Source organism: Molossus molossus, unplaced genomic scaffold (genome assembly GCF_014108415.1).
Source record: "Molossus molossus isolate mMolMol1 unplaced genomic scaffold, mMolMol1.p scaffold_m16_p_1, whole genome shotgun sequence".
Taxonomy (NCBI): Eukaryota; Metazoa; Chordata; class Mammalia; order Chiroptera; family Molossidae; genus Molossus; species Molossus molossus.
In genome coordinates this window covers 216265782-216289690 of record NW_023425344.1, presented here as the reverse complement: position 1 = coordinate 216289690, position 23909 = coordinate 216265782, and the positions used below count along the sequence as shown (strand labels likewise).

The window sequence follows — 23909 nt, the reverse complement described above, 5'->3', positions numbered from 1 at the left end:
GACATCCCTTCAAAGTCCTTTATTATTTTATTACTACTCAAGAGACACACAACCCTCACTCAGTTCCCTACACCCCCACTGCTTCTCCTGTTTTCTATTTAAACAGTTAATGGGGAAAAGGGTATGGTTTGCTGGACTGGATAGAACTGCCAAGTGGTTATGGAGTTACTGATGGCCTGCTCAAATCCTCTGAACTCGGGCCATCTCTCCAAGACTATTTTCTTATCTATAAAACAAGATACAAGTACTAATTCATAGGGTTATTTTTTAAGATTGTGTGACAACATGCAAAATGCTTAGCACAAAGTCTAGCATATAATATTTGAGATGTTAGATTCATTTTAATTCCTAATTTTTGTGTCACTTCACCCAGCTGTGCTAGGCTGTTTGGCGACCTAGTTCCAGTTCCCAGGTTAATCGTGAGGCTTAGAACAAATGAGCAAAATACACTAAACTCCTTTACCATACTCTTCAAGTGTGAAAATAATACAATGGTCATTCACTCATAGTAGCAGCAACGGGGAAGTAGACATGCATAGGGAGGGGACAGGATTATTAAGGGAAGAGCTATTATAGAATTCTAGGTGTTAGGGTAGGGTTATACTTCCATCTGGATAAAGACAATACTTTTAAAAAGTCTGTGACAGTGTCAGAGAGAGAGCACAATGCTGGAAGGAAGAGCAGGTTCTGCTATTTCAGCTTCAAGCACTCCAGGGGGTTTGCTTTTTGAATGACCCAGAGGTGGGTACTTCTTCCAGCTCTACTGTCCTTTAAAGTGGATCTCTCTTCTAAATCATTGCTCTCATAAGTCATTTTCTCAGCTTTCCTGGTCATTTCATAATCTGACCACTTACTAATATGACAACTGTACATAAACTTCTAGTTTTCAACTCAAGGTAATTTGCTAGTCAGAATAAGCAGGATTTTTGATATTTTGACCTAGGAATATTAAATTAGTTTATTCTAAAATACCACCTCTAGTACTATCTGTAATTAGTTAAATACACAAGAACGTTGAATCACAGTATTTATAGTGAAGCATGCCCCAGAGTCTTGTATTGTTTTCTAGTATTACAAACTTTTGTTTCCAAATTTTCATGTAACTGGAATCACATTTTCTTCATTTTAAGATAAAAACAGCCCCAAGATCCATGGCTGTTTATTTTATTCAGGGTATTTTGTTCCTGTAAGCTCAGGCTATAGTACCTAAGATCTAGCACAACCTATATAATTTGTCCATAAAAATAATTTGCAGTTACCTCTAGGTACAGGGGGATTCAGTGATTTTTGTTTCTTTTTTATCTTTTTCACAAAAATACACGGGAGAAAACAAATAAAGCTATTTTTAAAATTTATATACACAGCATCATTACAACAAAACAAAATTTTGTTTCATATTAGAGTTTAAATTTCTAGTCTGGCATTTATTACTTTTAGGGCTTAGACAACCTGTTTATTATTTGAGATCCAAAATTTTCATCTTTGAATGGGAGTAAATTTAGAGACCTTTATTATTTAAAAATAATTTTTAATGTATTGATTTGAGAGAGAGGAAGGGACAGAGAGAAGCTGGTTTGTTGTTCCACTTATTTATGTATTCATTGATTGATTCTTATATGTGCCCTGACCAGGGATTCAACCCTCAATCTTGGTGTATGGGCACAACATTCTAAGCTACCCCGCCAGGGGTAGAAATCTACAGAGGATCTTCTAGCCCTCTAACATTATGTGAGTATAATGTTCAGGATTTGTTTCATTCATCCCATTCATATTAAAACTGTTTTACTTTAATAGGTTCATAAACTTAAAAGCAACTTTCTCTTCTAAAAGAATACTCTTTACAGTGGAACATTATGGTTTGTTATTATTTAAAATGACATTTAGTGACACAATATACATTCAGGTGATAGCAAAATGGAAAAACAACCAATGGGATGCCAATAAATTTTCATAAAATACTTCAATTGCTGGCAAACAATTTTAGGAGTTTGAGGTACTGAAATAAACATGAACATATAAGCTGATCAAGAGGGGGCATGGTCCACAGATGTTTATTTGAAGTAACAAAACAATACAATACAGTTAGTGTTAGATCCAACCACAAAGAGCAAAAGGAATGAAAAATTTGTACAATGCACATAGAAAAACAAGATATTATTTACTGTGGCAACTATATATTTCTAAAATAATACTTCTAAAATCACTCAATTATTGAAATCTATATGAAAACAGAAGGATGTTAATCGCGACAAAGTGCATAAAACCAAACATAAAAATTTGAGCAAATTAACATACTAGGCAATTCTGCTAACAAAGCATGATTTTTGTTCACAATTTGCTCAAAATGTATTTATACCAACAGGGTGGGCAGAACATCTGGGTTTAATATCAATTACACAATATTAGCATAAATTTTACAACTACAGCTAGGGTATTGTTTTCTTGTGAGCTGGCAAAGTGACTATAGAAACATTAAGTTCATTTCTCTGAATTGAGAATTTTATCCAAATAAATGCCACATACCTTCCAGATATATGCATCTTTCTATATCATGTAAATGGCTTTACCCATTTAATAATAAACCATACAAGCATTTAAGAATCATTATATGATTAACAATGTCATGTTCCAGGTTTAACAATTTCATAGGCCAAAAAAAAGTTCTTCTTAAAAACTAGTTTTATAAATGCAGAATATATTGCATGAGTAACTGCTGGTATTTTTTAAGAAAATATATTGTGCAATTGTGGCTACCATGTACTGCTGGCAAATCATTACTGTCTATGCAAAATGTGAAAAAAAATGAGAAAAACTTTTTTTCAAACTGATCATGATGAAAGGTTACTGCCTTCTTAAAAAGATTATATTGGCATCTTATTAAAAATAATCCGATAAGGGACAAACTCCCTAGCCCAAAATAAATAAATAAAAAGGTGCATTTAAAAAATGATGCTACTGCGATGCAATGGTTAAATACCAAAGAACTGTGAAAATGTGTTGTCTGTGATCTGGTATTAACGTGAATTAAGTAAAAAGGGGATCAAAACTGAACTAACAGAGTGTGTGCAGTATTGTAGCCAGGCTTCTAAAATTAGATAGATATAGAAAATATAAATAGACTGCTTTAGGTAATGAGTCACCAGTGTCCAAAAAAAGGAATGAGATTATGAAAAAGCTCAGTTAACTTGATCCAATGCTCTGAGTAATTCTTCACCCTGCAGTAGGTTTCTGCTGCCTTGTACAGGAGCATTAACTTCACAATCGTAACTGGTCAGCTGTGGTAATCCACTTTCATCCATTGATTGCCCCAGCAGTCTACAAGCTAAATCTGGAAAACAAAGAGATACCTAAGTATTCATTCATCTTAGTCAATGATTATTAAACACTACTGTATGCTAGGTATTGGGAAAATAAGCTCTTTCTGGAAGGGCTTTTAGTCTATGGTGCAAAACCACAGCTATGTAAACAAGTAAGTGCAATCAAGTGTTAATGGTGCTATGTCAGAAATGTTTACAAAATACAATGAAGGCACAAAGGAGTGATAAATCAATTTAGAAAATAGCATAAAAGTATCAAGGTTCAGCATCTATTTAATATTAGTAGTACATAGACATACCAAAGACAATTACTAAAAAATTTAAAGTTCCATCTTGAAATAGCTATTTCTGTGTTACAGACAGTGGCTAAAATGCTACTTTACTTTTTAATCTTGCTAAGGAATGAAAGCCACTCTCACTTGGAGCAAAGCTCCTAAATAAAAAGTCACATAGCCCACAGCTGGTGTGGCTCAGTGGACTGAGTCGTCCATGGACTGAGAGGTCCTGGTTGATTCCCAGTCAGGGCACATGGCTGAGTTGTGGGCTAGATCCCCAGTGGGAGGCCTGTAGGAGGCAGCCGATAGAGGTTTTTCTCTCACATCAATGTTTCTATCTGTCTCTCCCTTTCTCTCTAGAAAAATCAATAAAAACATATTTGTAAAAAATCATATAATTCTCCTTTTGATATTCAGGGCAAAACAATAAACTAACCAGAAGGTATTAAAATAATAGTCTTTTGCTCCATTCCATTCTGCTCACTAGATCTGCATCCTTTAACACGTTTCCAAGAAAGTGATGTAGTAGTTGCATGATCATCTGGCTGCTGTAATAATGTTCCCTAAAAAGAGTAAAATTATTTCAATTTTACTATGTTTAGTTTTTTTTTTTAAATAAAGAACTTTTGATAACATGGAATAAGCAGGTTTCTTAAATCAAATACTGACCCAAATTGTTTTTCTTTCTCTTACCACTACTATGATAAAGACATTTATTTGCCACACATTATTGCTAACATCTGTAAATTCTTTCCATTTAATGAGAGTATCAGTATGGGTTATATAAACGTGGCCTTAACATAATTGTGTTTTGTGAGTAAGAAGGAGAAAGTAACAAAGGGAAGAGAACAAGACTGGTGGTGATGTTGGGTGGAATAAGGGAAGGGGAGAGCAACGTCACTTTTTACTCAAAATACTCTGTATTATCTGAAATTTTTACACAGATGATGTATTTATTAAGTCTTTGTTTTTAAGAAAGTGTGTACAAAGTGAAAAAAATCAATGTAGAAATTCTAAAAATACAACATTAGTATTTGGAAGAAAAAAGGAATTGCTTAAATATATAACTTATAAAGAGCACATTAGCTGGACTACAAAAGCAAACACATATTCTCACACTTACAATTCCTACTGCTTGAAAAAGTGAACCATCATGTTCTATTTTTCGTTTTCTTTGAGCATTCTGCAAAGCTAATATCTTTGGATTTAGTTCTTCCTCAGGAACAGTTGTTCTGGAAAAAAAATAAAATAAAAATATGGTTGTCTTATTATTTTAAAGAAGTATTCTAGCTTTTTTCAACAAAATATACATCTGCTTTCCAATTAAGGAATATTGTTACATATGAGAACTTTTCCTGTAGTTTATCACCTTTTTTATTATTGTTAATCCTCACCTGAGGATATTTTTCTACTCATTTCTTTTAGCTAGAGTGGAAGGGGGGGGGGGCATTAACGAGAAAGAAACACATCAATTGGCTGCCTCCCATATGACGCTGACCAGGGCCAGAGGTTGAACCTGCAACCCAGGATGATGCGCCCTTATCAGGGAATCAAACCGGAGACCCTTCGGTCCTTGGGCTGATGCTCTAAAACCACTGAGACAAACTGACCAGGACTAAAGTTTATCACTTCAAAAGCCAAATCTCAATTTTTAAAACAAAATATCCTAAAATCTGCATTTCCCTAATAAAACAGAAATGAACAGAACTAGATTGTTATTTTTGTAAGTCAAAAACTTAAATACTGGCTTTTCATTCCACCTAATATAATTCAGATATTCTTAGGACTACTGTGATAAAAGATTACTTTCACATTTATATAGCATTTTCAGTTCATAAAACATTTCATGTTCATTTGTTCATTTTTATTTCACTCCAATCCCAAAGACAGTAACACACATATATAATATCTATTTTATAAACGAGAAACCTGAAACCTGTTAGGTAACTATCTTGAAGTCCCATTGCTAATTAGTTGCAAATATGAAAGTACTTGATACCCATGTACCCTCTCAGTGATCTTCCTAAAGCCATTTTGCCTTCAGTATTGATCCTGTTATCAAACCTGTATCTAAAATATTAAATAGTGAATAACTGTTTTTTTGGGTCAAATACACCAATTACATCATAGCTACTTTGTCTTTTCAAGAACTCTCTCATCAATACATAATCATAAATGCCTCCTTGCTCTGTTCCACATAGCTGAGAATGCATATGGATAGGTAATATATTACTCTTAACTACCTTCCTACTTTTGTAAAACTTCCAATATACAGACGGGCAGGTTTTAAAATCCTTATATAACTATATTATCTTCATGAAATATGACTCAGTGTATCAATTGCCACTTTTCAGTGTATGGAACAATGCTCCAACCAACTGAGCTACACTGGCCAGGGTAGTAGTAGTATTTCTAATGGTTATTTTAATCTTTGCTATAAAGCTATAAGTTGCCTGGTTTAGTACGGCACTTTGACTCTGCAAATAATTACCTATAAAAACAGTAGTGAAAAGTCTCCATATAGTTCTTAAAATTCATCTCTTAAAAGTATTTAGTGTATACTGTAGTGACACTAATGTAAAAAAAAATTGCTAATATGATCAGATATTAAGACTTTGGTTTGACAAATATAGTTGTTCAGAAAAATGGATATCCCATAGTCTCCTGAGGCTATGACTAAACTGTAAATTACAGGTCATCGTTATCATTATTTATATTACTATATACATTCACCTGCCCATCCAATAACCATTTATTGAGCAACTACTACACATTAGATACTGAGATTAGTATTAATACCATTAAAATGTCCAAGACACTGTCATTGCCCCTAAGAGTCTAGTTAAGTTGGTGACATTAATTTATCAAGTAATGTAAAATGCTTCTTTGTTCATCTAAAGCTCCAAGATCTTTTCTTAGCTCTAGGAAAAGGCCTCTCCCAGCATTCTAGGTCAAAGTAGTGATGAAAGGCCAGAGAAATAAGCCATGAACTCTGGCTATGGCAGTGCTTTTTCCTGCTGCTACTGATATCTGGATCAGTCTAGGGACAGTAGAAAATGAATCATTTCCCTCCTCCACACATTGCCCCCACCACTGACCAGCTAAAAGTTATTTCCTCTGACTATAGCCGCAAATTTAAAATGTTAAATCCTCCTGGAAAGTCCTAAGCCCAGTTCTGGGGACACTTGGGGTCCAGAATTCCACATCAGCACTATAGGTTTTGGACTCCATGAATATATATTTTTACCTTGTGCCTAATAAAGAAGTTATGAAATAAGAATAAATAAAATAAAATGTTAATCCCATTGCAAATTATATACAGAAATTATAATTTAAAATCTGGTTGGTATCCAATTATTTGCTCAAATTTGCTCCACAGAAGCAGTGACATAAAATCAGGTTTAGATTCCTACTGCAGCTCTTAAAACCCTATTTAACCTATAATATATGATGTTCTATAAATATGTAATAAAAAATAAAAGCAATTGTAACATAACTATACATACAATTTAAAAAGAAGTCTTGTAAATATCCATATTGAATACTGAGCACTAACGACCATCAGGCTCAATGTGGAATTGGAAATACCCTTATGTTGGAAGGGCTTTTGTTCGGATTAGTTTAACAAGAGCTCAATGAAATGGAAGTAGTGAGGATAATTAACTAGCCCGATTTAAACAACCATAAGAAACTGGGCCCGTTTTTGTACATTTACAGAACTATTGGCTAGATTTTATTTTTAGAGGTACTAGAAGACCCTCCTACATTCAGATAGGTGATATGATTATTTTAGAGAAAATAAATACATAAGCTAATTTAGAACAGTTCCTGGAGTGCTTGTTTTAAGTTCAGAATTTGTATATCAAGTTCATGTTCCTTAAAACACACACATAAGGAAGATTGCTATGTTTAGAAATAATTTACCATCACACACATTTTCTAAAAAATAGAACTATAACTTTAATGTTACATATAAATAAATACCTTTGACTCAAAGTGATAGATAACACGTTAGGGCTTCTTGGATGAGATTTTTCTGTTTGTTCTATAACTCCTTTTCCTGCTCTGTTTGGTGAGGCTGCCCGACTCTGAGTATCACTATATGGTGATGTTGTGGTACTAGTAGTTTCTTTAGGTACGTGGGTAGGAGATGGAGATGCAATCAATATTTTAATGTCTTCCATACCATCTTTTGTGAGCGTTTTTAAATCATCAGTGGTGGCAGTAATAGCTGGTTCTTGCATTTGAGTTGGCTGGACTACTATAATTGTGCTCGCACTTTGAGGGCTTGTAGAACTGCTTTCCAATGGTGACAACTGATCGAAGGAACGTAACTGGAAGTCATCATCCATTGGGATATAAGGAGCTAACATCTCCAAGTCTAAATCCGTGTCCTATAAAACAACAAATGTGTATTTTTACAATGGCCACATCTTACAAAAGTTAAATATAAAAAATAATAAATGAATTTATATACTTGAGTGGAAAATGGATTCTTTGCTTCTGTGTCTTCAGCAAAAAGTTTCTCAACCAATTCCAACTTGAATTCATTGACCATATCACTATCCACATCAAAACAATATTCACTGGGACTGGTAGGCTGTAAAAGGAATTAAACGTGTTTACTTTCCCAGAAGAAGCCTGTGTGTTTTGCTAGTTGTTAGAATTCTCAAACCAGATCTCAGAGAACACACAACAAAGTCCATCTGTAGTATCAAATTTTATCTAAATAGTGAGAAGTTAAATTTTGAGCTTACACTTTTAACTAATTTTGCCATTACAGTAGTTCCCCCGTATCTGGGGTTTCATGTTCTGCAGTTTCAGTTACCCACGGTCAACCGAGGTCTGAAACTATTAAAAAGGAAATTCCAGAACTAAGCAATTGGTAAGTTTTACATTTCACACGGTTCTGAGTAGTGGGATGAAATCTCGCACTGTCCCACATCCTGCCACGGACATGAATCATCCTTGTCCAGTATACTCATCCATACTGTATATACTACCCACCTATTAGTCACTTAGTAGCTGCCTTGGTTATCAGATCAATTATCAAAGTATTGCAGTGCTTATGCTCAAAGTAACTCTTTTTAACTTAATAATGGCCTAAAGTGCAAGAGTAGTGATGCTTGCGATTCAGATATGCCAAAGAGAAGCTGTCAAATACTTCCTTTAAATGAAAATGTGAAAGTTCTAGACTTAATAAGAAAAAAAAAAACTCGTATGCCAAGGTTGCTAAGATACACAGTAAGAATAAATCTCATGCCCATGAAATTGTGAAGGGAAAGAAATTAGTGCTAGTTTTGCATCTTAAACTCAACAGTTAGTCACAGTGATGGTAAGCACTTAGTTAAGATGGGAAAGGCATTAATATGTGGGTGGAAGGCACGAACAGAAAACATGTTCCAGCCAACGGCAATGTGTGTGCCAGAAAGCACTGAGCCCATATGAAGACTGCAGCAAGGGATCACCTGACATGAGTGACACTAAGCCATTTACTGTAAGGAATGAAAAATAACAAATAACAATTAGCCCTGGCCAGTTTTGCTCAGTGGTTAGAGCGCCGGCCTGCGGTCCAGAGAGACCTAGGCTCAGTTTCTGCTAAGGGCACGTACCTCAGTTGCAGTTTGTCCCCAGCCCTGGTTGGGTTGTGCGGGTGGCAGTCACTCGATGTGTCCCCTTCACGTTGATGTTTCTTTCTCTCTCTCTCCCTCCCTCCCTCCCTATCTGAAAAAGTGGAAAAATGTCCTCAGGTGAGGATAAAAAAAAAGAAAGAAAAATATAACAATTACTGAAGAGCCTGCATCTACCAATGAAGAAGCTGCTGCCCCATTTCCAGCAGAGCTGAGGAAGTTGATTAGGGTTTATTACTATCCAGTTTCAGGCATCCACTGGGGATCTTGGAATGTGCCCCCCCCCCCATGGACAAGGGGGAACTACTGTATACACATTTCTGACTAAATGTAATATAACATCATTAATAAAATTAAGATTAAAGGATGCATTTATCTGTTTATCCTAAAGAATGAAACTCATTTATAATTCAACTCCCACATGGTACCCAAATGGCAAACAACTAGATGTATACTCACTGGAATCTACATGTGTACTGAGAGGGCACATTCCTGTGGTGATCTACCTAAAAACCTTACAAGTAACTCAGGGGGATAAGTGTGGAGACTTAAGTTCTTTTAGTTGTATTCACCTTAATGAATGTACTATTCTTTTAGAAGTTCTAAGCAAGAGACCCTGGCTATTGTGGCTCAGTTGGTTGAGTGTCATCCCGTGCACTGAAAAGTTGCCTATTTGATTCCTGGTCAGGGTGCATGCATAAGGCAACTGATCGATGTTTCTCTGTCTCTTCCTTTCTCTCACTCTAGAATCAATAAAAACATATTTAAAAAAACAAAGTTCTGCCCTGGGCGGTTTGGCTCAGCGGTTAGAGCGTCGGCCTGCAGTCCAGAGAGACCCGGGTTCGGTTCCCGCTAAGGGCATGTACCTCGGTTGCAGTTTGTCCCCGGCCCTGGTTGGGTCGTGCGGGTGGCAATCACTCGATGTGTCCCTTTCACATCGATGTTTCTCTCTCTCTCTACCTCCCACTCTATCTGAACAAAATGTGGAAATGTCCTCGGGTGAGGATAAAAAAAAATTAAAAAAAAAACAAACAACAAAGTTCTGAGCAAGAATTCTAACCAAAAAATTACTGCTATGTATTCTAAGTATAAACTTTTGCTAAGTATAAAAAAAAAATGAATAAAAAACATTTTGTGTTAGGTAGGCAAACTGAACCACCAGAGTATAGGATGTCTTCTCTAGAGGGCTACAAAATGTCAAATCTCCTACTTTTAGCTTGCCCGTTTGGATCCATAAATATTTAATATAAAATTATTTACCACCTATAAAGGCTTATTTGTGCCTCATTTATCAAGTCATCATATTCAGATCTCAGTTACCCAACTCTTGAGCATATTTTTTAGATGCAGGAAACTCTGAAATTAAAGATCTTTAGATTTAGACATGGAGCCCTATGTAATACCTTTAATCTTAGCCTAGCCTAGCCCTTAAAGAGGATTTTTACTGTGTTTATAGGAAAACTAATATCAAGACAGAACTCACATAAAAACAGCTATTAATATTTACTCTGTGTAAGATTTGGTATTTTCATGTTATACTTATCCAGAATTTCAAAATAGTCATGGAGACTGGGCTAAACTGGGCAGAGCTTAGCATCCCTTCTCTTTTTGAGTCTTTGCCACTAGACAATTCTCCAACTCAAAGGGTAGCATGTATGGGCTTAGAGCTATCATAGGCACATAGTGTCTTCTCTGTAGGTGTGTAAATTCAAGACTTTTTTTTGTCTTGATATAAATATATACAGGAGCAACATAAGTTTTTCTTTTGATTTTTGTTAAGCCAGTTCCTTCCTGTGTTTCTGTCTTTGACTAAAACATGCACTGAGATCCAAGTTAAGTGCTTAACAATTACTGTAGTAATTTGAAAGTGCTAAAATGCACACAAACAAAACCGTAACATGTAAGCAAAATTAAAGTTTGAATCAAGTCTACAAATACACCCTTTCCCGAACATTAAAATCTTAAATATCCTTTCCTTACTGTATCATGACACCTACCTCAGGTGAACTTTGTCTAGTGCTTCCATCAGAAGGACTAGCTGGCTGATCTTGAATCTGGGGCATGGTAAAAGAAAGTTCCAGCGTCTCTGGATTTGGTTCTAATTTTAATGCAACTTCTTGATTGAGTGCAGGGTCGGCACTACTTCGAAGCGGCTCTGGAGTTTCAGAGGCAGGTAATGGAGACATTGCCAAATTTATATTCTCTAATTTTTCATTAGATGAGGGGAGCATTACATCATTATATAAGGGAACTTCCTCAAGTTGCTGGTCATCAGTTTCTGTGTCTGTTGGGAAAAAATTAGTCAATTTAAAGAATATCTAGAATTTAACATATACAGAAATTTGTCCCCTTTTACTAAAGGTTTGTCAAGTTCGCTCAAACAACAAAATGTTACAAAAAAAAAAAAAAGCCCTGGCTGGCCTGGCTCTGCGGTTAGTGTTAGCCCGCAGACCGACGAGTCATGGGTTCGATTCCAGTCAAGGGCAGGTACCTCAGTTGCGGTTTGTCCCTGGCCCTGGTTGGGTTGTGTGGGAGGCAACCAGTCGATGTGGTTCTATCTTTGTCTCTCTCCTCTTCCTCCCTCTCACTCTGTCTGATGATAAATTGAAAAATATCCTCAGGTGAGGAATGAAAAAAAACCCAAAAAAACCCAAAACCAAAAAAAAAAACCCAACAGGTGACCTTTTGGTCACAGGATGATGCCTAACCAACTGAGCCACAGCAGCCAGGGCTATAGTTTGCATTCTTAATGTTTGATATTGGCATGACTGCTTATTTATCCTTTAATGCAACTATACCTATTACAATATAACTTTACTAAATTGAGGAGAAAATATGACAGTAGGACACAGAAATAGCAGAGTAGCTGAGAAAAATTAAAGTGGGAAGAAGAAATACCTTAAGGATACTCTGAAGCACAATATCCAACAATGTGACAAAAGCAGGAATGCTGAGAAATTACAGAGGCAAAATATTTAAGCAAATAATTTCAAGAAGACTATGAAAAACAAAATATAGAAGACCACAATGCCCAGCCCTGGCCAGTGTGCTCAGTAGTTAGAGCAGCCGCCTGCACACTGAAAGGTCAAGGGTTCGATTTCCGGCCCCAGTTGGGGCAATGTTGATTTTTCTCTCCCCCTACCCCTCTAATTTAAAAAAAAAAAATCAATGGTAAAAATATCCCTGGGTGAGGATTAACAAAACCATAAAACAAACAAACAAAACCATGATGTCCAAATGATTACCAACAAAAAATGTCAGCCTCAAGTTCAGTTAAAATGGGCTTGCATCAGCAGACACAGTGTAGGCAATTAACAAAATAACCAAAGACCCACCATTGGTGCCAAAATCTAAAGATATGATTGTGTCTCCAGCAGCTGGGGCCAGCAAAGTTAAAGCATCAGGTTCCTTCTTAAGTTTATCAAAGAGGCTACTTGTATCTTCTGATTCAACTTTGGTGAATAGCTGAGTCATTTTCATATCTGAAGATTCAACTGGTTTGAGGACACATTCTGTTTGTTGAAGGGAGAAGATCAAGTCGTGCTGAATAATACCACTGTCAAAAAAGAGATCGGTAATTCTTGAATGAGCACTTGACACAAAAGGGGAAAGGGACTCTGAAAAGACCTTACCCCCTAAAAAAAAAAAAAAAAAATTCAACTGTATGAAAAGGAACATTTTAAGATGCTTTGACCTAATCTCTCTTTTATTCCAGGTTTGAAATACCAATATTAAGTGAAAACCTATTAAAATTCACAGTATAAGATAATTCAAAGATTTGACTAATTTCAATTAAGAAACTTCAGCTATCCCTTTGGGAAGAGTGGTGGTGACAAAGAGATGTAACAGTCAAGTACATGAAAGACATAAATTAGACCTTCCCAATTTTTGTGCTAATTCACATATAATGAAATTGGGCCAGAAAAAACTCTTTGGCACTAAGCATGGTCCCAGAACATAAAGGTATATAGGTAAATGACCGAGGTCTTTCTAAGAGGAGTGCTATATTTTTGTAGGTGGTAGGAAAATGATATGGTGATATCACCTGCAGGGATAAAATTGAAAGGGATTATTAACAGCTCCATATTCATTTGGCTTAAACATAAATTGTTTTGCTCTTTTAATCAACAAGTGTTTACTATGTGAAATAAACAGATACAAAAATTAAAATATCTAATCCTTCCCCTTAAGTTTATAGCCCAGTGTTTAAGTAAATGTGTAGACAATTAAAATACAAAGTGATAACTGCTGAAATGGAAAAGGCTAGCTTCAGAGAGGGACCTACAAGCGGAAACTTGGACTCAAGTAGTATTTGTTAGGTAGATTGGGGTGAAGGGTAAAGGGCACTGCAAGTAACTGATTATTATAAAATGGGAAAGTCAGCAAAGAACTCTTTGACACTAATATTAAAACATTAATGGATGGTGTCAGAATTGACAGGAAAAAAAAAAAAGTCAAAGTCTTCCTAGAAGAGGTGGCCATAGATTTTCAAATATGTTTTTTGATTTTTTTTAGAGAGAGAGAAAGGGAGAGAGGGATAGAAACATCGATGTGAGAGAGAAACATCAACTGGTTGCCTCCTGCATGCCCCCCACTAGGGATCGAGCCCACAACCTGGGCATGTGCCCTGACCGGGAACTGAACCAGGACCTTCTCAGTCCATGGGACGAAACTCAATCCACTGAGCCACACTGGCTGGGCAGTCACACAGACTTTAGAAAAAGGGCTACATTTATGAAAGTGTGGGAGTATAGAAGATAATGACAAGAAATGATACTCTGCAAGTAGGTGAGGCTTTATCATGAAGTGACACAGGGATCTTTAAAACAATTCTAAAGAGAATGAGATGAGCAGGTATCCATGCAAGAAAAATCAGCCTGGTGGTAAGATGTGAGATGGACTAGAAGTGCGTATTCGCCTACAGAAATTGATCAAATGAAAGATTAGTTTATGATACCCATAATATTCTCAAACCCATGAGCTAAGGGAAGAATTCAAGAATACTCAAGAACCATGTATCACATTATATAGCCTTTTATAGTAATCTCACAAGGAAATTCATTTAATTTTCATTATAACCTTTTGAGTTAAGTATCATCATCTCTCCAATATGGATGAAATTGAGAAATGAGACCTCCCCAAGGTTATGGAGAAATGACAGAATTATAATACAAACTTAACTATCCCAAGGCCAGTACTGTTTCTACAAAAATAACATAGTTGCTGTGAGGTAATACATGCTGACAACTGTTGACTAGAATAAACTAATCCATAGATTTTTTTCAAGGTCTTTTAAAAAAAGGAGTGAGCCCTGGCCGGTTTGGCTTAGCAGCTGGAGCATCAGCCTGTGGTCTGGAGAGACCCAGGTTCGGTTCCCGCTAAGGGCATGTACCTCTCGCTCTTATGAATGCAAAAAGTGTGCTCAGGCGAGGATTAAAAAAACAAACAAACAAACAAAAAAGCAAACAGGAGTGAAAAGACTGGGGACAGACAGTTGCTGGTAGTAGTTAGTGGAATCACTGTAGAACAGCTGGCCTGGAAACAGATTACAGTACTGAAAACCATAATTAGATAGAAATGAGAAAATAAAATAAAATTCAGTTAATGTTTATAATCTCTTCTTCCTTTAAAAGAACAGAGTATCCAAAAAGGGTTATTACTTGTTCCCCCAAAATATTTATTTTCCAAACTTACCTCACAACAAAATTTACACAGACAATGCATTGTGGTTGAGAGTTCTTAGTGTTATATATGACAGTTGCTTGAGTTTCAACCCAGACATATCCACCTCTTTTGGCAAGCATCCTGTACTGTCCTGTGGTGACTTGTCCTTTAGTAAACACTAGGAGTAAAATGGAGAAAGACTCATGCAGAGAAAATAACTGAATTGTCAAGCAAATGAATGGATGATAAATGTTGATTGTTTTAGAAAATGAGAGATATTTATATTCATGGAATCAGTTGTAATTGTTTAAATTGAAAGTGAGAGAAAAAGCCCCAGCACAGCTGAAAATGTACCCAAATTCATTCTTCTAACTCCCAAAATAAACTCCTGTCTTGCCAATTTTCACTTTAAATAAAATGAAAGCCAGGAATGAGGGACAACAGTGACTAAAATTCCTTTACTGACTTACTGTTGAAAAGCATCAGAAAGACTAGAGAATGAGCCCTGACCAGTTTGGCGCAGCGGTTGAGCGTCGGCCTGCGGACCAGAGAGTCCTGGGCTCGGTTCCTGCTAGGGGCACGCACCACCAAAAAAAAAAAAAGACTAGAGAATGAACAATCTTGATTCCACAGAGAACATTCAAGAAAGAAGTAGTGCTATCATTTTCTTTTCTTTTTTTCTTTTTTGGTACGTGCCCCTAGCGGGAACCGAACCCAGGATTCTCTGGTCCGCAGGCCGACGCTCCAACCGCTAAGCCAAACCAGCCAGGGCCTGCTATCTTTTTCTTAAATTCCTGCTGTAGTTTCCGATAACCAAAGATGCTTCAAAGAGCTGTGCTAGCATATTTGAATCTCAACTGATATCATGCTTAAGTCTTTGGCACTTTAGGCAATCTAATTACTGACTTGGGAGAAAGTACTATAGAAATAGTAAAGATGATATTATCATGAGTATTGGTGCCCATTCTGTAGTTCAGGGCTAGTCACCCTAACTCAGTGACATTCAGGCATCCCCAGTCACATTGGGAAGTTCCCTTTAGGTACAGATTCAACAGGCAAGTGAGAAATTCCAAAGTTTTATTTACCATGGGATCTTTAAATAACATTGAGCAAAACTGAGAAACCTATCTTATGTCCAGGGTACTTGTTATCACTAGGCATGCTGTTGATCACTTTCACTTCACTAAACAACTCACTTCATTGAACAATTATTTTCTGAATGCTTCCAATTCAAACATCTGTTCTGAATACTTAAGTATGAATTCTGAAAATGATGCTATAATATCCTATGCTGTATTTTTTCAATCTTTGTATTTAAAATACCAGGGACATTTTAGATATCAAGTGATTCTGCTTTAATGGGTATTGCTTGTACAAATATAAAACATAGATTTAATGGTCAAGATCCCTTATGAAGAGTTTAAGATATTTAGGCTAGAAAGACTGGTTAATATTAACCAAAAAGTTAGATGTATGACCAAAAAGCAACGAGACTGCAAGAGTCAAACACAATACCTTTCAGTTCTATGAGATCCTCCACTGTACTTACTATCATGATGGGTTTTAGTCAGATGATCCGAGTCCAAAGCATGATAATATTCATAAATTGAGCGGCCCAAAAGTTCTTCTGGTTCATATCCCATCAATTCAGTAATTCTGTTAAGTAAAGAAATGTAATAAGAAAAAAGAGCAACTAATAATGAAAAACTTTGCTTCTTTAGAGTAATGAATATACATTAATCTTATGAACAAGTTTTTTATGAAGAATTTTCAAAAATAAAGAACATTTTCTTTGCTGAATATAATTTTACATCTCACCTTTAGTAACTCTACAGTTACTAAATATGGCACCAACCGTTTCTCTAAGTCCTCTGGATTTATCGTGTTATCTGACCCTTTAAAATCCCCTTTATTCAAACTTGTTACCTATTTTTTATCACATTTCAGAGTCCACACTTTTGGTAACAAGACAGGGTATGAATAAGTAGATATGAAGTACTGCTAAATTAAATGATAAATGTTATAAAAGTAGTCACTGACATTTAATTTAAAATATAGCCAGATTATATCTGTAACATTATCATAAAACCAGATTCCTTTGTGTGTGTGTGTGTGTGTGTGTGTGTGTGTGTGTACACAAAACCATATTCTTTATATAACAAGTTCCTAGGCAAAGCTTCACTTTGTAGGATCAATATCCACTATAAAATTTTCATATCATTAACCAAAGAGTATCCACACTAAATGGGAATAAAGGAATACCTATTATGTTGATTTTGGAAGATGCTCTTATACTTCATTTTTCAAATTAATCACATCAAATTACAGGAATTATTTTCAATGAAAACAATGATATCAAATTGAGAATGCACTAGAAATTAATCCAGTTACTCCTTCTGATTTTCTGGCAGTTCCTTTAGGACAGAGACTAAATCTTACTATTCTCTGTAACCACAGTCTGAAATGGAACCCTTTTCATGGGAAAGAGAAGGCTGTTTTCTTAGCACTATCTTAGAAGAGAAATGTTCTTTTCTGAAAGCAAAACATGAGTTAAGCTTTTGATTTCTCAAACTATAGATTTCAAAGGGCTTTCTGAGGTGCAAGCAAAAGTTATGTAACAATTATTACTGCGTTAAAAAAAAAATCACACCCCCATCAATTACAGAAAGCATAAAGGGAAGATATCCTTCTCCTAAGAAATGTATACAAATAACACTGTTGTGCTGTCACGCTTTAAGGAAAGATCTGCCATAGTTTATTCCAAAATAAATAAATAGATAAACAGAAAGTTGATTTGCAACAAAAAACAAAAATTAAACCAAATCAAGTCAAATCCAAAATTCTTTATAAAGGGATCCCCCTAAACCACATTTACACTAGGTGGCAGCATTTCAAAGGAAACTATTGGTTTTTTTTAATTTTTTTTTTTTTTTTTATCCTCACCCGAGGACATTTTTCCATTTTTTGTACAGACAGAGTGAGAGGGAGAGAGAGGAAGAGAGAGAGAGGGAAACATCGATGTGAAAGGGACACATCGAGTGGCTGCCACCCGCACGACCAACCAGGGCCGGGGACAAACTGCAACCGAGGTACATGCCCTTAGCGGGAACCGAACCCGGGTCTCTCCGGACCGCAGGTGGACACTCTAACCGCTGAGCCAAACCGGCCAGGGCGAAACTATTGTTTTAAAAAAACACAAAACAACCCAGCCTTCTTTCTTTAAATTATGCTTTAAAAATAATTTTAATTGGTCGTATGTGGGTATATGTTTAAATAATATTCCTATGGAATTGATTTTTATCATTAACCTTTATATGCCCACGTATGCCTGGCACTGTTCTGGGTGTGAAATGGAGAGGAAAAACTCAACACGTGGATGATCTTCTGGTATACTTACCACATTACTTAGGAAATAATGTGGTAAGTACAGTGATAAGAACTTGCTGCAGAAATCAGAGGCACCACACCCATTAGAAGGAATGGTGGGATAAAGGACAGCTTTCTATAGGAGATTTATGAGTTGCATATAGAAGAGAGCAAAACCAATTCTGGAAGAAGGTACACCACAAGCAAAGACAGAGGTGAGAAAATGCTTGACATTGTACGGGCAACAAAGACTAATGTGGTTAGTGGGGGCAAGCAGAAAGAGATGAGGCCAGAAAAGTAGTCAGGAGAATCAGATTAATGAGGATCTTGCATATCATGTTAAGCTCTGATTTAATTAGATGTTAATCAGTGCTTCTCAATCTGAGTTGAGGTACAGCTACCACTAAGGGATGCAAGATGTCAAAATATAAATAGCACATATTTTCCCAGGAGGTCAATTTTATTCCTATTGAAGGAAGAAGGGTGAAAAATTCATTTAACTTTAGAGAATTACATACTTTATATTCTGTACCAAAAAGAGGAAGAGTGATCCAGAAAATTTGATCAAAAAGTATTTTTAATGGACTAGGAAAGCTGTGATTTAAAACAACTATGCAGTGTACCATTCATTCACTACAAGGGTCTTGAGGGCAGGAACTGTTAATCTTCATTTCTACTTTAGTGCCAGTTACAGTGCCGTGCACATAGTAGGTGCTCAAATAAATGTGTTGAATGATTGATTTTAAGTAGAAATTAGTATAGTAAATAATAGCTGTTGATGGAATATTTTAGATGTTGTAAGTTTGATATGTTAGATTTTCTTAAAATTTGGCAAAATTTGTTCTGTATCTTTGTTCTTAGGAGTTATAGATGTAAAAAGATTCCTAGAAAGAGCTCTAACCAGAAAACTAACTGGTCAAACTTAAAGGCTTACTTCACTGATCTCCATGCTAGCTGTCTTTACTCCTCTGTAATGATCATTTTGCCAATTTTCTGATATAACCTTTCTCTTTCTAGCTCCACCACTTTCCTTTCTCCTCAGCCTGCCCCTATACTTTAAGTTCAAAAAATAAAAATAATTCCTCAAAAAAAGAATGGGCATTTCTGTTCTATCACACATTCACATGGCCACTGGAAGTCAATGCCATAAAATACTTATTAGCTTTTCTTTTCTTTTTTCTTTTTAAATTTTAGAGAGTATTTATTAAAGCTAGGAACAGTGAGCCCTGGCTGGTTTTGCTCAGTGGTTAGAGCCTAAGCCTATGGACCAATGAGTCGTGGGTTCGATTCTGGTCAAGGGCACATACCTGGGTTGTGTGGTTCGTCCACAGCCCTGGTCAGAGTCCTGCAGGAGGTAACCAATCGATGTGTCTCTCTCACACTGATGTTTCTTTCTCTCCCTCTCCCGCCCTCTCTATCTGAAGATAAATGAAAAAATATACTCGGGTAAGGATAAAAAAAAAAAAAGCTAGGGACAGTGAAACAAGGAAGGGCCTAGGATAACAGGAGAGGGACAAGGTTGGGAAATGATCCTAGGCTGGCTGGTGTGGCTCACTAAGGAGTCAGAGAAAAAGGGCCATGGGGACAGGTTCAGGGGTTTGCCTGGGATGAACTGCACTGCCCACTGCTTCCCTGGTTGTTAAGTCTCCTGGGGTCCCTTAGTTTAGGATACATGCCTATGGGGAAAGGACGGGGGGGAGACACAGTCCTCTCCCAGAAGGCAGAACATGCCCTTCTTAGCTTTTCTATCTTCATTTTTCTTAAAGCTGACATCAGAGGTGAAGCATTCACTACATGTACTAGGCACTCAACAAACTCTTATGATCCTGGCAACAGCCTTTTGAAATATGAACCTTATTTTAGATAAGGAACATGAGATTTGGAACAGTTAAGTTCTAAGACCAAGGCCATACTGTTAGTACCAGAGGTGCAGAGCAGGGCAGAATCTAGGATGATGTGGCTCCAAAGCCAGCACTCTGACATTTCCTTGTCCTATGAAGTGGGGCATTCTTATCTATGTTATGACTAAGTGCTTACGATTGATTTTCTCATACAACCTTCAAGATGACCCAAATAAAGTAGGTGTCACCAAAGATGAAAATAAACTGATATTCAAAGAGTAGAACTGAGTCTAAGATCATTCCAAAAAAAGGCAGCAAAGTCAGGACTTAGTAGTCTGACTACAGAATCTATGCCTCTAGCCACTGTGTTATACAGCCTTATAGTGCAAAAAAAAGGGGGGGGGGGGAACGGCAGGCAAATAATCACAACAGTAGAATAAATGCTATGACAGAGTTATAAAGAGTTTAATTTTAAGGAATATGGCAAACGCCACAAAGGAACGGATGCAGGAGGTGGCCCCTGGAAGGTAGGTATGAGTTAGGAGTTGTAGAAAGCCTCACCGCAGAATGGTAAAGTATGTGCAGGGCACTAAGTCAACAAGTCAGCATGTGCAGCGCTCTGGTTAGAGACACCTCAGAAGGGGTCTCCTGCTCCTACTGATTAATCTGAAGAAGTAGGCAGGGACCAGATCGTAAATATCCTTGCCTGGCATGCTACTTTAATTCTTTCAGCTTTCACAAATGTTTATCTTCTTTTGATGTGGGAGGCAAACCATTTGATGTTTCTCTCTTTCCCCCTCTCTTCCACTCCCTAGAAATCAATGAAAAAAATATCCTTGGATGAGGATTAACACAATTAAAAAAAAAAAAAAAAAGAAACCTGAATGAGAGAGTATAAGGCACAAGTCTGTTAGTAGGGAGATAGCTTAAGAGACCATGGCCACAGTTCAAGCCAAAGGTAATAACGAGCTGAAGAATTCAATGGCAGAAGAACAAGGGTGGGAAGGAGGGAATGGATCAAGAGATAAAAATAGATAGTACATCTATATGATTTAGAGACCAATTAAGTGTAGATAATGACTGTAAAGAAAAGTTAAGCATGACTTCCAAATTTTTTCTGGAGTCATGTGTCTATAGTGGTATGTTTAACCATGATAAGCATTATAGGAGGAAAGCCAGTTTCTGAAGTTATTATTTGGGGCAGTAGTGGTGCAGTTCAGTTGGAAGATTTAGTTTACAATACAGAAGAATACCCATTAAAAAATATTAAACTGGCAATTAAATACAGATAGGAATATAAATTTGGAAATGGCAATAGAAACCAAGGGAAAGGAAAAAACACAGGGTGAGGAGAGGACCAAAGATTTTTCTCTCTAGTCCATAAACTAAAGTAATCCATATCTAAAGTAATCCATCCTTCTTTAAATTATGTATTGTATGTATCTGAAAAACAAATGAGTCCCTAAAGGAAAAGACCTCATCTTAATAATTTTTGAAAAGCACCTGGTAGAGTATTCAGTGTGCCTAATCTACAAAATTAATATAATATAACTGAGTTCTAGGATGTATCATGATATTCAGCTTAGAAGAAGTCTTTACTATATACAAATAGTTTTTAAAAAATTTTGGACTAATTAAAAATTTCAAGTTACATATTTTATATTTCACTAACCTTTCATCACAATAAGAAAATTTCATATCCAGACTGTGACGACTGAGAAAAGTCTTGCTATCTAATGGAATTTCAATATTTGATGGATGAGGAATGGGTTCACAAATCAGCACCAAGCACGTCATAGGTGGTTTCTTATACCCACACTGAGACTGGTTACTGTTGGTATCGTACACATGAATATGTCCTGTGCAGTGAAGTACCTGTGCATGAAGAAAAAGCAGTTTAAAAAAAATATGCAATGCTAGAACAAAACCAAAATGCAGAGATAAGTAGTTGAGTCTGATATGGCAAGTAAGCTTTGATAAAATCTACTGCCATTAGTAGATTAACTATATTTCTGAAAAATCAATGTTTTCCCTACAACACCCATGACCTACTTCGCAGGCACCATAGGTTACTTTTTTTTTTTTTAATCTTCAACCGAGGTTTTTTCATTGATTTTTTTTAGATAGAGCAGAAGGGGGGGGGGGAGAGAGAGAGAGAGAGAGTGAGTCATTGATGCGAGAGAGACATATTGACTGGTTGCCTCCCAAATGAACTGACTAGGGGCCAGGGATCAAACCTGCAACCCAAGTATGTGCCCTTGACCAGATATCAAACCCAAGGCCCTTCGGTCAGCAGGTCAACACTCTAACCACTGTGCAACTGGCCAGGGCTAAATTACTCTTTTAAAAAACCTCCTTCATACACACCTGGGCTGATTTTTCATTCATCTGGTCATTGTAGCTATTTGATGGTTATTTCTTGCTTTAAAGACTGTTTAACATTGAGCAAAAAAAGATACAACAATAAATAAAAAATTAAGTTCTATCAAAATTCAAACTGGATGATTGGCAAAGCCAACTGATTAAGTTAGATCAGTACACTCTAAGTTTTCCTTCACAGTTCTAAAGCTACCTTAATACTAGCAATGTTAAGATGTATGAAGTTATCTATAAATCAAGTATATCACCACTCACAAATCATTTTTACTTACCTTCCATGTTGCAGACTTGATGTTCATAGTTCTTCCCCGGCTAGTTAGGGTACACTTCATTCTGAGAAAAAAGCTTCGCTGTGTATTTTGCTCTTTACCCTTTTTCACAAGGCCTAAGGAAAGCATGAAATAAAGTTTAAAAATTTAGTTAAATGTGCAAATTTGTTACAGTAAGACCAGTACAGTACCCAGCTCCTAGGAGCTGTTCAATTAAACATCCCAGCAAAAACAAAGAGATTCACACTAGCTTTGCTCACATTGACACATTCAGCAACCAGTATCAGGTTTATAACAGCAGTGATTCCCTGAGTTGGTAGGAGAATCCATAATTGAGTAACAATTAATCATTCACATGAAAGCCAATCAAGTAGGTCAAATTGCAAAGAAATATACATTTGGTATGAAGTTAACTGTGCTATCAGTGTATAAGCATACCCCCCAAAAAGAAACTTCTGCAAACTCTTCCAAACTTTTACTAAATATGTTAGTTCAATTTATAATACACATTCCATTATTTATAGAACTTTTAAAATAGAAAATTTCTTTAGTAACAAATAAACATTTTTATATATCTGATTTTTCCTTAAATTTTCCTATAAAGCAGGTAGGTAATATTTTTATTTTGTTACTAGGGGGGGAAAAAAAGTAAATGACTTTTCTTGTTTTTTCATCCTCACCTGAGGACATTTTTTGTTCAGATAGAGCAGGAGGGAGAGGGAGAGAGAGAGAGAGAGAGAGAGAGAGAGAGAGAGATAGATATTGATGTGAAAGGGACACATTGAGTGGTTGCCACCCGCATGACCCAACCAGGGCCAAGAACAAACTGCAACCAAGGTATGTGCCCTTAGCGGGAACAGAACCTGGGTCTCTCTGGACTGCAGGCTGACGCTCTAACTGCTGAGCCAAACCGGCCAGGGCGTAAATGACTTTTCAAAGCAAAGTTGGAATTAAATCAATTCAGATCTATTTACTCATATTCCAAACCTCATATAACTAAAAAAATGAGACTACAACACTCAGGTGACCAAGCAAACAGCAACTTGATTTCTGATCTTCATTGATCAGTCTGATTCAGTATTCATTATTCAGGAATTGGACTAGGTATTGCAGGCAATACAAAGATGAATAAGATAACACTGCCTGTCCTGAAGAAGTTAAACGTTTA

At 36.4% G+C, this 23909-nt stretch overlaps 1 protein-coding gene across 1 annotated transcript in view; it reads right to left on the bottom strand.

Moving 5' to 3' along the window:
* Nucleotides 1-2034: 2034 nt before the first annotated feature.
* Nucleotides 2035-23909, bottom strand: part of HIF1A (hypoxia inducible factor 1 subunit alpha) — a 51116-nt gene continuing 29241 nt past the window's right edge. Inside the window, exons 5-15 of the mRNA XM_036258509.1 lie at nucleotides 22745-22857; nucleotides 21766-21968; nucleotides 16436-16542; nucleotides 14917-15064; nucleotides 12558-12778; nucleotides 11220-11506; nucleotides 8070-8192; nucleotides 7577-7986; nucleotides 4716-4824; nucleotides 4029-4155; nucleotides 2035-3328 (exon numbers count right to left, since the gene is read on the bottom strand). Coding sequence (XP_036114402.1) covers nucleotides 3177-3328; nucleotides 4029-4155; nucleotides 4716-4824; nucleotides 7577-7986; nucleotides 8070-8192; nucleotides 11220-11506; nucleotides 12558-12778; nucleotides 14917-15064; nucleotides 16436-16542; nucleotides 21766-21968; nucleotides 22745-22857 — 2000 coding nt within the window. The 3' untranslated portion in view covers nucleotides 2035-3176. The remainder of the gene's footprint in view (nucleotides 3329-4028; nucleotides 4156-4715; nucleotides 4825-7576; nucleotides 7987-8069; nucleotides 8193-11219; nucleotides 11507-12557; nucleotides 12779-14916; nucleotides 15065-16435; nucleotides 16543-21765; nucleotides 21969-22744; nucleotides 22858-23909) is intronic.